The sequence below is a fragment of the Antrostomus carolinensis genome, unplaced genomic scaffold (assembly GCF_000700745.2).
Source record: "Antrostomus carolinensis isolate BGI_N321 unplaced genomic scaffold, ASM70074v2 scaffold34467, whole genome shotgun sequence".
NCBI lineage: Eukaryota > Metazoa > Chordata > Aves > Caprimulgiformes > Caprimulgidae > Antrostomus > Antrostomus carolinensis.
In genome coordinates, this window is record NW_010327301.1 from 52,996 (window position 1) to 67,631 (window position 14,636).

The 14,636-nt window shown below is 39.5% G+C and overlaps 1 protein-coding gene across 1 annotated transcript in view; it reads left to right on the plus strand.

Annotated features, from left to right (window-relative positions):
* The window catches only part of LOC104527995 (cyclic AMP-responsive element-binding protein 5), a 41,115-nt gene extending 29,650 nt beyond the window's left edge, over positions 1-11,465 (plus strand). The window contains exon 4 of the mRNA XM_010171865.1: positions 11,289-11,465. Within this exon, the coding sequence (XP_010170167.1) occupies positions 11,289-11,465 (177 nt within the window). The remainder of the gene's footprint in view (positions 1-11,288) is intronic.
* Positions 11,466-14,636: the final 3,171 nt, after the last annotated feature.

Genomic DNA, 14,636 nt, shown 5'->3' on the forward strand with positions numbered 1-14,636 from the left:
TTTGATTGTAAACATCTCACTGACATCCACTCTGTAGGCAAAAGCTTCTGTGTGAAGAGTATTCAGAATAACAGTTCTCCACATGCAGCTAGGTTGTTCCTCAAGGATGTATACCTGTTTTGTATTGTTCATGGCTCAGCTGAAACTCCTGCTATCCATTGCCTGATTTATGTTTTGCCTCCTTGTATGAAGTTGGGTGGCTGGCTGGGTCACACCATTACAGGAGGACCAATTGTTTATTACTTAGGAAAACGAGCATTGTGACTCCTCAGGTGGAGTGAGGCTTCACCAAGGCATTTCAGAAGCATGTTGTACTCTAAAGGAAGAATATGTAATTTCCCCAGGATGGTTCCACACCACATTTAATTAGTGTGACTGGAAGCGTGTACATCTGGATGACTGTCTGGTACCGTTATCAAATATAGTGAAGCTTGTTTATTCTTCTCTCCATTTAGTCCAGTCAGAAAAGAAGCTGAGCCAAATGTGTCCTACTTTTACAAGTGAGAATTTACCCCCTCCACCACAGCTGCCATATAACCTCAGTAAGATTTTTAGCTTGACTCTTCTAATATGGCTTGCAATTTTTAGTGCCCAGATTTGGATGTACAGCCAGGAATGCTTTAATTGGATCCAATTTTCTGCGGATGATGAGCTCCCCTTCTCTGAACAATAGATCCTGCAATGCTATCTGGACTTGAGTATGCAATCATTCTTCACATTTACTGATTCACATATCCTTCTCTTCTCTCCTGTTTCTAGTCACCAAAGAACAGTTCTTTTGTCTTGCTATTCCTCTTATGGTATTCATCATATAACTGTTTCTATATTAGTTCAAGTATCTTGGTTATGATTTCTTGTAATTTCTGTGAGGCTGAAATTCAAATGCATGCTACTCCAAAGTCTTGTGGAGTTGTTCTTTTACCAAAAAACCTTTCTGCTCTGTCAATGCTGTATTATATTGCCTTCCTAGGTATACTGTGTTGTCTCTAAAAGCTTTTAACTTGTCACTTCCAAACACTCTGTAGTATTTGAAGATACTCATCCTGTTTTAGATGTAAGGCAGAAGAATGTGAAGTCATTTGCTTGAAGTCATGCAGCAAATCTGTAGCAGAGTGGGGAAAAGGATGGCTATGCAGTTCCCAGCGTACCTGACCTGCAGAACGACTTGGGAGCCCAAGGAGTTATATTTCTGATGTCTTCTGCTATCCCAGTCCTGGGAAGCTATATGTCCCAACTCCACACCAGCTTGCTTACTTGGTTTATTTCCCAGTGACAGTAGCTCTTCTTTCAGTGGTCCCCAGCAAGCTGAGATTTAAGACCAGAGTCCATGTCTTCATCATTGGATAGTCATGTTGTTTTTTTGCAGGAGGAACACTATTGGTTTCTCTTTCTTCAAAGCATGTTTGTTCTTCTAGTCTTGTTAGTGTTTTTTCCTGCCTGTCTGCAACTGCAGAAGGTAACTGCTGAAGCCAAGGCAGAGTTGGACAAGGGCAGCGTGTTTCTTCTTAACCAGACTGCAGAATGTCTATCTGGGTGCTTTTTGTGACCACTGTTGGCCTTGACTCCTGGACCTTTCCTAACATTTTGTTTTAGTCCCCATGAAGTACTAACCAGCCTGACCCAACATAGCTGCTGCAGTGGACTGGGGTTAAAAGAATATTTAGGAGATGCATTTTATTACCAGGGTAGCAGCATTTCCACTTGACTTCTTAGCAGAAAAGTGAAGCCTGCTGGTTTCCTGCTTGATACTGCCTGAATGGAAAACCACTGGCTGTTTTGTTGCTACCATCCTTGCTCTCCTTTACCAACTGCTCTGTCTAAAAAATGTTCTGGTCATTGAATACAGTCAAGCAGCCATTGCTGTAACTCATGCATGATGCCAATAATTTATGCCAGTGAAATCAATGAGTAGAATTTCAAAGAAGCTTTAAATAAAATATAACAAATTTAAATGCCAAAGTGCCGTCTCTGTGAATTTGCTTTTAACAGATTATAAATGGTTTGCATAATGTTGAAAAGCCTAGTGCCTTCAGTTAGTGGTATCAAAGGCTTGTTTAAAGCAATTCCTGGAGGACTGCCGCCCTCCCCCCCAGCTTTCTGTTTCATGATGGATAAAAACAAAACTCCTTACAATAAAGAAAGGAAAACCAGGTTTTCAACTACCCTCTGACTGGCCTCCAGATCTGGCAGCTGCTTTTGGATGTCTAATTGCTTGTCCTGCAAAAGTTGACATGCATCAAATTTGAGAAGTGCCCACTTGCATTCTGTCTGATTTACAGAAATGAAATGATAGGGCTGGCAAAAACTCAGAGTAGAGCTTATAATACTGTTTTTTTCATGTTTTCTTTGTTTAATTTAAGTTTCTTGTTTTCTGAATTAATTTATAAGAATTAGATGCAGAGAAACAGTGCGCAATAGTGCATAAGACACTGGACTTGGAAAAAAGACCCCTTCCATTGAGTTCTGATTTTTGGCTACACAAATCACTTTCTCTCTCTCTTCCTTCCTCTTTCCTTGCTTTGTCTCTGGGCTCTATAAGGCTTGTGGGCAAGTGTAGTCCATCAATGTGTCTATACAATTTTAGCACAATAAGGCCTTGATTTCAACTAAGGCCTCTAGGAATTACACCTAGTAAGTATACTAGCATATCTCTTTTCTTCCCTTTCAAGTTTCTTACTAGTGCTTCTCCATTTGAAATTCATGGCAAGCTCCCTTGTTTACAGCAATCCAATGGGACTGTAATTGTGTCCCCAAGATAACATTACAGTTGTAAGTCAGTTTTTCCTTAGACAAAGTTCTATGGAGGATGTATTTTCTTATAAACATGCTTTTTATAAAAAGGTTTGTTGTTTTGTGTTTATTGGTGTTCCATCTGCTCTAGAGAATACATTTGAGAAAAACTAGCTCCAGCATGGCATATAATGTTTCATTAGCAGGCATAACCTTGTTTATTTGCTTTTTAAAATTGTATTTAGAAAAGGAAATCAGTTTGCACCATTGACATGCTGCCAGGTTCCTGTTTATAAATGTCACAATAGGCAACTTGGAAGAAATGAAATAGTCAGTTTATGGCTTTTGCATAAAGTATGACAGAACTGGGTAGAGCCAGGCAGCCAGTTGTTTCCCATGATCTGCAGCTTCCCAATTAGCAGGACGTGGTGTGGCGTTAGCTGTGCAAAACACCCTGAGTGATCCGAACTGGGCTGTGCACACTTAATGTTACTGACGGTTATTTGAACAGAAGCAGCTCTTTGTGCCGTGTTGCTTAAATGGCTATCTTGGGCAAGTAATTGTGTATGAAGCAAGCAACCCTGAGGAAAATGGGAGATATCTGTAGGAAATTTCAGGACATAAGCATGCAATCTGATGTCATCTTTTCCCATAGAGAAGCTATTTCCTTTCAAACTCTGGTGAGACCAGTCTTTCAAAATTTCCTTCTCCTTTAAAATATGTTCATTGCATTTCTTTGATATCACTTTTTTCCTTTCCCCTAGTAAATGGTTTATCGTGGGTACATCTGGTACACACCATATATTACTTACTGTGCATGCAAAGAAGGCTTCATATGTCAAAAGCATAGTCTGGACAGACATGCTGAAAAGGGCATGAGGAGGGTAGTGGGGGAAGAGGGGAGGGAATTGTGGAAGACAAGGGTCATCTTTCAGTATTCATTTCTACTGGTAATTAGAGGGCACTACTGAATATCTGTAATTAGATCATGTCACAAAAATTAAGATAAGAGACCAAAAATTCTAAATCTCCTGCATTTTGTTCATAATATCAGAGGAGTTGGAGCATTTGCTTAAACCAGCAGCCAAAAAGGAGGACAGGCAGGGAGGCTTAACTTGCCTCTGAAAGAAGTTCATGTGTGTTTTCCCCAGAAGGTGCGAGGAAGAGACCAGAGGAGGTGGCAGTGCACTCCGGGTACCCAAGGGGCAGAGGCCAAGTGGAGACAAATCAGAGGCTGGCCAGCAGCATGAGCTGTGTGGAGATTTTGTGCAGGGCTGTCACCCTTCAGGCAGTGGTCTTAACAGAGTAGTAGTGCTTTTATGGGCCCTTTGGACTTCCACTTTTGGTGGTGACTGCTCTAGCCTTGAGATGGCTTACACCTGACTTAGCACTTCATATGTCTGCCCCATGTCTTGTGCTGTGCTTCTTAGCAGCATCACATAGTTTGCTGGAGATTAGCAGACTTGAGGTTTCATTTGCACCACTTGGTGTATCTCAGAAAGTTTCTGATAACATGGTAACAGCTATTGAAAGAAAACAGGATAAAAAGATGATTTATGAGGGTTTGGTTTTGTTTGTACCTCTTCAGGAGCAGCCAACATGTCTACATTTAAGAATAATTCATCCTAACTTAAAACAAAAATGAAATTTTCCTGTGTATTCCAGCATAGATACTTAGGATAAAATTTTGCAAAGCTCCTGCCAGCCCCACTACACAAGTCTGATCCATTAATTAACAGTAATAGTTCACTAAGGCTACAAAAGACTGAAGACATTTTGAAAAAGGAACTTGGGCTTCTGAATTCTATAGATACCTTTGGAAATATTATCTTTTTTTGTCAAGAAATTCTAGTCACGGTGCTCTGAAGCAGTATTTGGGTGGCGGTTAAACTCTGGTCTGTGAACTGCTGGTGGTCGCAAAGCTGTGGTAAGTCATCTGCAGCTGGTCTGTGGAACCATCTTGCCTTAATTACACAATTTATGATAAGAGCACAGAGTGCTCTGTGAGAAATTCAGAGGGTTGACAGAGGCCTGTGATCCAAAAAATTGGAAACCAGTGGCCGAGTCTGATAAGTGCAGATGCAAAGCTTTATGATTTCAGTAAGAGCAATGTTTCCTTTCTTCCCCCATCTGCCTATCATTACTCATCATTTTTGAGTAAGTTTTAATTTCTTATATGTTTCCCTAAAGAGATCAGGTTGATAACATTTGACTGAGCAGTGGTACCTGGGGTTCAAGAAATCAGATGTACCGCTCCTGGCTTTTGAGTCTCCAGCATTGTGTGGGTAGCTATGTCCAGTTCAGGGGTAGACATCAGATGGGTCTTCAGGGCAGGGAAGAGTCCTTCTGCTTGCCCTTTTTTTTAATGTGCCATTTTTTTTATCAAGTAGCTGTTAAGTGAGCATTTGCTTTTCTTAGAAATGTTTTGAGGAATAGATCCTTTGGCATCAGTTCTGTGTTTTGCATGTGTCAGCCTCGTTCAGTGACTTCATACTTCTTGCTAAGTAAGGGAGTTAAATGGATTTGAGCAGTTTGCAATAAGATCTTCCTAGTGTTTTTCCCTTATGCTTATTGTTACTACACAGCATTTCCCAGCAGTTTGTTTCTATGTCCTTTTTTCTGCTTTAGTGCTTTTTCTCATTCAAGCTATACAGATGTTACAATTTAAAAAAAGAAAGTATTGCATTTCAGTCTGCACCAAGTTTACGCTCTCCCATCTCTTGCATAATGGAACTTTTTCCTTTTTTCCTTTTAAAAAAATCTTAATCTTCGTAATAGACTTCCTTTTTCCTGTAATCCCTGAACTGCATTAGTAATCTGATTCATCTTTTTATCTCAGTTTTCTTCCCTATGTTTGCTGGCCTTGGGTGGACAGCAAGCTTAGTTCTGTGCATATGGAAGTTCAGATGTTGCACACTAGTACCAGATGAAACAGTTGTGATGGACTAGTGTGAGGGCGTTTTCCTTGCGCATGGGTCTGAATAATAAGAAAATAAATGAGTTGATGCTGTTTCTGGGAAGATTTGATAACTTTTGTTTTGAGATGATATTTTTCTTCTGTTGGGAGAGAATTCATAGAGGCTCAGTAATTTTGATAGAGATTGTATATGATTAAAATAACTTCTAATCCTGCCATTATTTACCACATTTAGTCTATAATTTTCTTTACAACAATGTCTTCCAAATTTTTAGGCCAGCAGATTCTTTGGTTGTGTAAGCGGCATGTGCTGTTTCACTGGTAGCTTCCACTCATGTGTGTATTATGTATGTTGTGAAGTTATGCTCTCCAGAATCGGGCAAGATGCTACTGTGTACTTTTTAAGAGTGCATGTGTAGCTGACATTTAAGTATATATCTTGATTACCCTGAATGCTGTGTGTCTATAGAGCTTCCTAGAAGACTTTAGGTTAGAAATACTTGTTTTCTTTCCCCATAAATTGTAAAATGCCTGACAATGGGACAGCTTAGAATATTTATCCTTGTAAAATATATTAATTGAGAGACTAGGTTATATACTTTGTAAAATATTGCTGTGTATTTGATTTCTGTATTTAATTTATTTTTTTAAGTTGGCGCCTTTTCTCTTGAATTATTTAAAAAAATGTTTAAAGTTGCTGTTTGGGAAAATATTGTTAAATGATTTTTTGCAGAAAATAGAAAAATGCAAAAAAAGTGCTTTTGTCTTTGTTTAGATGAATTGTATTTTCTTTCATTTTTCATGGCAAATACCTTCTGACTTTAGAATTTATATAATAGTCTGCAAAACATATTTATGTACAGTTGGTTATAGGTCATAGGTCTGTTGATCTAAAAGCCCATTCCGAACAATCCTGAATGAGTCTTCAGTTTGTATAAAACCGGTATTTGCACTTTTCATGAAACCTCACAGTTGAAAAAGAATGGTAGGAAAATGTAAGCTGGCTTTGGTACAGAAAGTGGCTCTTCAAGTTTAAAACCACAAAAAACTTTGTTTGAATTCAGAATATTACAATGGATCTTAAAGGATGGATCCATCTCCATCCTTTGCATTCAGAGGTGGATGTGTGATACAGGTGGTACCGTGTGACATGTGGATGGGTGTTTTCTCGGGAAGAACTGGGGTTTACTGGAAATGGTGACTGCCTGGAGTCATGGGGTATATTTCGCCTGTGTCTGCAGAGTCGTCATTTCTCTGCTGTGCTTGCCAACAGGGTGTGTGTTCTTGTGGAGTGATGTGTAATCCTCTCCGCCAGAACATGGAAGCATGACTTCAAGAAGTTTTTAGCCTTTAGAAAAAAGAAGTGTGTTGCCTATCCAAAGTTAAATGGTTGCATGTGGGAGAAAAATGCTCAAATGTTTTATTGAAAGTCTGAAGCTAAAATGGGGAATACAGTGTAACTGGGGAGAAGTCAAGCTGATGATGATCTATTCCCTTTCCTTGTGCAGCTGGAAAGGTTGAGAATGAGCATGATGATTTAAAAGCAGTTTGTGAATATGGCTTGTTGGTTTTTGTTTTATTTATTTGAATGTTAAATACTGCTGGAGAGTACAGTATGAGCATGTGCACAAGGGTGAGGGGAGCATTTCTTTAAAAGCTCTTTAGTATTATAATCCTAGTTTCTGCTTCAGTGGGAGTAACTGGGAACTTTGTTGAAGATGAAACTTAATCCTAGAAGAAAGAAATTCCTCTTAATTTATTGGATCTTAATTAAGATCCATTAAATGAATCCTAAGGGCAGGGGATGTCTTTCGTGTCTCTACAGCTCCTGGCATGCAGGTGGCCTGTTCCCTGTGTGAACATTTATGTTTTTTCAATAGAACAGATAATAATAATCTCATATGCCCTCTTCTAATGCTAAAGGACAGTTGTGAAGATCTCTGAGAAAATTCTGAGTGTGTATCATACTCTCTGAGTACGGATGGGTTTTGGGAGTGTTAAAAGCAGAGGGAGAGCTCTGTCTGTGTCATCCCTCCTGTTGACTTATGCTCTGAGTTGGAGTGCTGGGAGCTAGCTCCCACCTAGTATAAATCAATTAATTTTAACCATTGACTTAAAAGCTGGAGAAGATGAAAGGGGGAGTCAAAGCGAGATGTTCTTCGTGGATCCATGGTGGAGAAGCATGCAAAATGCCTTAAAAATAGAGCTAGCCAAATAGCAATTCAGCTAAAAAATTGAGGTCTCAGTTTTGGCCAACATTGCTGAATTTGTCATGTTTCTATAAGGGCGTAAAGTTGAGTCTGCAAGGAGCTTGTTAATATCCTATCCAGATCCATTTGGAATCAGGTGCCAAGCTGCAAACAGCAAGGCCACTTTGGGAGTTCTGAAGACTGTCTGCATTACACATGCAACGAGCCTAGTCTTGCTGTGCTGGTGATATAGAGTCATTCTGTATGTCATGATGCATATGACTAGATCAGATAGGCTTAGTGTCAGATCTGTTGTGCATTACCTTCCTGCCATCTTTCAAAGCACAGGCATTGTCATTTAAGTGTGAACTTGCTTGAACTTCTCTGTAAATTCACAAGCATCTCGTGGATATAAATTATTATGAGATTGCCAAATCCTTTTCTTATGAATGTGAGAGTCATGCTGAGTTTGATATTTTGTTGGGAAACCTTAGGCTTTCTCTTGGCAGCATAGTAGAAAGGTGTAGTTCTTGCCCAGCAGCAGCTCTTGCATTACTGAGAAGAATGGACATCTGGATGCATGGACAGGTTTTTATTCTGTTTTTGCTTTCTGTGTGTCATGTATTCAGCCTACTTTCTGAAAAGATACAGTTTATTGGAAATTATTAAAACTTTGAAACAGTGTTACAAGTTTATGCATGTAAGCTAATAAGTACAATGTCTATTGTGCAAACAAAATTTTTCATACCTCTCATAATTCATACCATTTGTACCTTAGAGAGGTCTGGAATTGTAGGAGAAAAGGGAAATAGAAGAAGAAAACTGAAATACTGAATCTAGGAGCATTGGAATCTGATATTAAATCTTGTTCTGCCCTGCCATGGTACAACAAAATCCAGTCAAAATCTGGGCAAGTGCTGGAGTCCCACTTGTCTAAAGCTTGTGATGTCCTTTCCCAGGACTCATGGATTCATGGCACTATGTTTCCTTTAAAGATCCTTCCATGGAGCAGAGCAGTGCTCTGTAGTTTTTGGAAATTTATGGAGTCTGTAATCTAGAGAAAGGAATCTGGAAATCTGGAGTCTGTAATCTAGAGAAAGGCTTTGTGGATCCTGGATGGTTTCATGCTAGTGCTCTGGCTTCATGAATGCAGCCCTGGTTGGAAGCAAGGCACGTGTGTGCAGGCAGGCGATCTGTGCTGGCAATGGCAGGGGGCAGTTGTGTAGCACTGCAGAGCAACTCGTTGTGGGTGACTGATACTTTTCTTCTTTGATGCTCCCCTGTGGACCCAGAGGTACAAGTACTGTATACCTCTCTTGCAATTTAGTATTTACTCTAATAAACATACTAGCGAAAGCAAACAGCAAAACAGAAGTATTTGGAAAGATTCAGAAACTGTGGAGGCAGTGTAAAGGAGAAATTAAATGAGGGTAAACTTTGAAACAAGTCAGTATCACAGTTTCATAGGTTTTAATGGAAACACGTGCATTTAATATAAAGGGGAAGCTTTAGGAAGTGATAGTGCTAAAAGATTTACTTACAGATGGATAGATTATTAGACCTGGTTTTGCAAAGTCTTGTAATGATTAAAAAAAGTCAGTGTGGTTTTGAATCCTGAACTAAATTTGGCTACACACACACACACATTATATATATATAATTTTTTTTTCTTTTTTTAACAGAACAGTTTTTCGTCAGAAAACACAAATTCATTGAAGAAGCAACATTTTTATACAAATATGGTAGATGAGGGAGATCTTCATTTGGAAAAGATTCCATATATCTGAGGTTATTCTCTCTTATTTCCTGGTGGTGGTTGTGACATACTACTGGGCATGAAAAATGAATTTTTAATTAAAAATTACTATTAAAGTCCTTGGTCTGGCTTCCTCCTGTAATCCATGCTCCTAAGTGAATACTGGCTATTCTGCTGCTGGACGTGATTCATACTGTGTAAATTATTTACCGGAACAGGAACTCAGAGCTGGGTTCTCTTCATGCTGAGTGAGTGGGCTAACCATGTGGCTGTAGGCAGCACCTCTGCCTCTTTATGAAGACTGGAACAACTGTAAAAGAAATGGAGATCCCTGTGGCCACATCAGCCTGGGAAATCATTTGAAATACATTAGAATTGGGAGATAAGGGGATGACAACTAAGGCCTTTAGTGTGGGTCCTCTAATTATTGACTCCTTTTCTATGAGGAATGTAATCTAAAGGGTTTATTCTTGTTTTGGTTCAGAATGCAGTATTTCTTTTAGGTCTGAGATTCAATATATTGTCTGCCTCTCCTGTCCTCCACGTTTGGGCAGAGCTTTGAGTTTCCTTTCTTGACAGGTTTATCTATCAGTATTTTGTGGGTTTTATGTGTTTCCTAGACAAATTGGCTCATAAATCGGAATTTTGAATGAAAGTTAACTTTTAGTTTTCAATCCTGAGTGTTGCAGTGGTCAGGAAGATCAAGGCTCTGTGCGAGCTTTGGTGGCAGAGTGTGCATGTAAAGGTGGTTTTTTTTTCCCTTTCCTCACTTTAACGTGAGGTGATAATGGAAAGTTTCTTTTCCTCTGACTGCTAACAATCTGCACGTTGATGCCTGATAGCAAAAAGAGTGCTCTCAAGGTTACCATATTTTTCATATGTATATACTGTGGGTTATCTCTGGCTTGAGAGTTTTGTTTGTTTTTAAACGCGGGCCAAGCCAAACCCTGCGGTTTAGTAGCAGTGTGTATTGTGTGTGCAGGGATAATTAGGAGAGGAAGTTTTATTCCAGGGTTCCTTCCTCAGTAGTACCCAGGTCTCTCATGGCTTGTTTGCTCTGTGGAGATGAGTTATCTGTGAACTCTTTTTTATAAAATAACTTTTTAAGGGCTCCAAGTTACCTGCAGCAGAGGTTATATATGTGCAAATACAGTGCTATTATTCTAGGCCTCTGGGAAATTATTGCTCTAAAAAAAATATATGGAGGCTACTAGGAATGGCTGTTTCGTGACGTACTATGTACTGTTTGTAACTTTGGGACTATAAAACTTGATTTGCTTGTCAGTCTAAGCAGACCTAGTACACAGTAAACAACTGGTGTAGTAAATCAAGGTGCCATGCGCTCACCACAGAAGTAATTTTCAAACAAAATATATATTGCATTCAGTTAGGAGAATATGTGCTAAATATCCCCATTATAAATCATAAGTCAGAATCACAGAAGAGTGATTAGTCAATTTGCGGGTATTTTTCCATTTATATTGCTCTGTAAAAATAAATAGTTATTTTTCATTTCTTTATTGTTGTTGGTTACAACAAGATTTATTGACTTGGGATTTACTAGGAGCCAGCAACTTTTCATATTGTTGATACTTTCAGATTTCTAATTGTATTCCTATAGAACGCAAAAACAAGATAAGACATTTATTTCCTTTTAATTTCCCTCCACCACTCCCTATTTCCCATCTTTTCACAGAATATCTCCATGCATAACACAGTTGGAGGAGCAATGGCAGGACCTGGATCTCACCAGCTGACAAACACAAGGATGCCAAACCATGACACCAGCGTTGTGATTCAACAAGCCATGCCGTCTCCACAGTCCAGTTCGGTCATTACGCAAGCACCTTCCACAAATCGTCAGATTGGGTAAGTCCATTTCCATTTTCTATTTCTCCAGTTCTCTGGTTCCAGCAGCTGCATGTAAGACCAGATGTTGTCCTCGTGGTTCTTAAGGTTCAGCTGCATGCAAGACCAGATGTTTGCTTTGTGGTTCTTGAGGTTACAGAGTTTGCACTTGAACCTGCTAGCATGTGGCAAAGGACTCTTGGAACATATGTTGCAGACTATGGGGGAATGGCCAGGTTACTACATCTACTCCAGATCTGGCACTTAAGTTCAAAAGGGGCAGAGTGCTGTACTTACAGGGAAGTCCTGCTTTCTCCATCCATTTTTTTGTTTTTGTCTGCTTACATTCAAAGTTTATGTTGTTTTCATAACTGCTCTGGGAAGAAGGAGTGTTCTGAAGCTGATTCTTTCAATTCCTTCAGTGAGAATTGTGGGTGCTCAGTGGAACTGGGCTATTTCCTGTGTACTCTGTATAACTGAGGAATGCTAGGAAACAAAATAAAAAGACCATCAAGATAAGTGGAATTTGGCACAGCTACCTCTGTGAAGAGTTGCTCAATTTGTGATGATGGATCAATATTTATTCCCATAGACTGATAGTATGGATGCTTATTGCACTGGCTTGAATGCCAATTGTGTGCTCATGTTTGGAGAACTGCATGTACAAAAAAATCTTATGTGTCTTGTACACCGAGTTACTTCCATGAGGTCCTCCTAAGTTTCAATAACTTGTTTTTAATTATACAGAAACTGCCCAGATGGTTTGAGGGTACAGTTTTTAGTCCCACAACTCTGAGAATTTTGGGGGTTTTATGCCTGAAAACATATGGATAAAAAGATAACTCAGTGAACTGTGAATAAAGAAACAGTCTAGATTCATTATCTGTCGTTTGTAATTTGGTCACTTCCATTACATGATAAGTGTAAGAGCAGTCTCTGTCCCCAGTCATTGTCTCAATAATTGATGAGCAACTTGCAGTCTCTTCAGAGTGAAACCAGAAAGTGAAATCCTGGCATTGAAAACTCAAAATCCAGTTATCTTGAGTTTTCTTTCAGTATTTGTGATGGCTGGGGCAGGATATAGACCACAGGCTCTCCATCTCCCAGTGGCAGGCTGGCAGGGGCAGCCTGTGGCACTGACCACTCCAGAAGGGTTACCCAGCCATGCACAGGACACAAATTCCATCCACTGCCCAAGTTCTGTGTTCCTGGCAAAGCTCATCTGCTTTTGTTTTTATTACTATTTCAGGATTTGGTTTTTAATATAGAAATCTGATAGTATGGGTCAGGTAAACATATTTGACAGATGTGCCTTTGTGTTATGTTACAGATTGACAAAACACAGTGTTCACTGAGATTTCACGTGCAATACCATTCATCTGTGAATCCAGGAAAGCTGTTGTCTTATTTATGTCCCATTCTGTTCAAAGACAGGGGGCTGGGAGAGAGGGAGGGAGGAAGAAACAGTTTATTTTTCAGTTTTAGAAAGTAAAACAGCTAATGCCATTATTTGGGTTAAGGATGATTAAGCTCCTGTTCAAATTGTGACTTAATAGGTCTAGTGGTAATTATGATCCTAATTAAAAACAAAAAAACCCCAAACAACTTTTAATAGTCAGTGGTGAGGTGTTTTATATGGGACTGTACTTGGCTTCCAAACAATTGTTTCTGTATAATGAGAAAAAAACCTACACATGGTTTTGCAAGACCCTGTCAGTCAAGTTTTAGGTTTGTGTTGGTTTGGGGCCATGGTGATTAGAATCTCCAAAGTTGGAGGGGTTGAGGATAAAAAGACCTATTCCTAGTCAGTGGTGAGTGTCTCATTTGGGAAATTTTGTCATGACATATCTTAATTCTCTCCTGTTATTGAATCACACAAATGTTTTCTAAGTCTGAGTCTAGAGCTGCTCTACTGGAAGGCAATTGTCAGCATTCTAGTCTCTGTGTAAATTGATGTGTGAATGAGACTTATGGTGTGACCTCCAGTATACTCTGTTCCCCATTCTTCCCTCTTCCTAGGAGGTTTTAGTTTCTGTTCATGGTGTGTCCTAGGAGATAATTGCTGCATTTTGGACTTCATCTACTTGCCAAAGTGTTGAGCATCCTTGTTTGCCTTTTTTTCCTTCACACTTTTCCCTGTAGTGCCTGTTTTATTTATTCAAAGAACATATCTTGTCATTTCCGTTTATCTTCATCTTATCATTCTAAATGTGCTAAGAATTATATCCAAGACTCATTCATAAGGAGTACAGACTGGACAATGGTTTTGATATTAGGTAACTGAAGAAAAAAATCTAGGTGGATTCAGAAAACGTTTGAGTTCTGCAAAGTTTGGTTTTCGTTTGGCCTTACGAAGTTGAGATGGTTCAGCTATTTAACAAGTCCACATTCTGAGGTGCTCAAATCAGTGGTTTTGGGTTGGGTTCTCCATTTTTTTAAAAAACACCTAAAGCTGCCCCAAAGGGTAGATGAGTCTTTACCAAGGAGAATTGTGCCAGGGAATATGCCTTTTAATGAGCAATAAAAAAAGCAGAGAGCAACTGGGTAAAATTCTCATTGAGCTAGTTCTGTACGAGCAGGATCAAGCCCTAAAGTTTATATAGAAACCATCTTGTAGCAATATTCTGATTTTTATCACAACCACAAATATTTTAGTGTCAGACTATGGCCAAGCCACCTGCAAATGTTTGTGATGGCCTTACTCCAATGAAAACAGGGAACAGCAATGAAAGTCTTCATTTAGACCCTGCTCGTAGGCTGTGCTCCAGTAACAGAGAATGGGACCCACCTGTGCCCGCACACAGCTCGTTTCATGGTGAGGAGTGGGTGAGTTTGCAGCAGCTGATGTTCCTGAGGGATGTAATTTTTCCTTACTTTCTTCTCTCCTTCTCTTTTTCCTCCCTCTTTTTTTTCTGTCCCCTACTCTGGCTCTGGGGGCTTGCATATAAAATGAGATACTGACATAAGGCATGGGAAAACATGACCCAGTGAGTGTTGTTGGGCAAGCCTTACTGGCACAGTGTATATACACACATTGTTTCAGGTATTAAGCTTCAGCTACTACTGAACAGGCATCTAGCCAGATTAATCAGAAAAAGGGAAGAGCATGAAGGTTAATAACTTAAAAAATGAGATGAAGTGCAGTCCCACTTTCCTCCTGCCATGTACCTGGTTGAGAACAAACAGCAACATTATC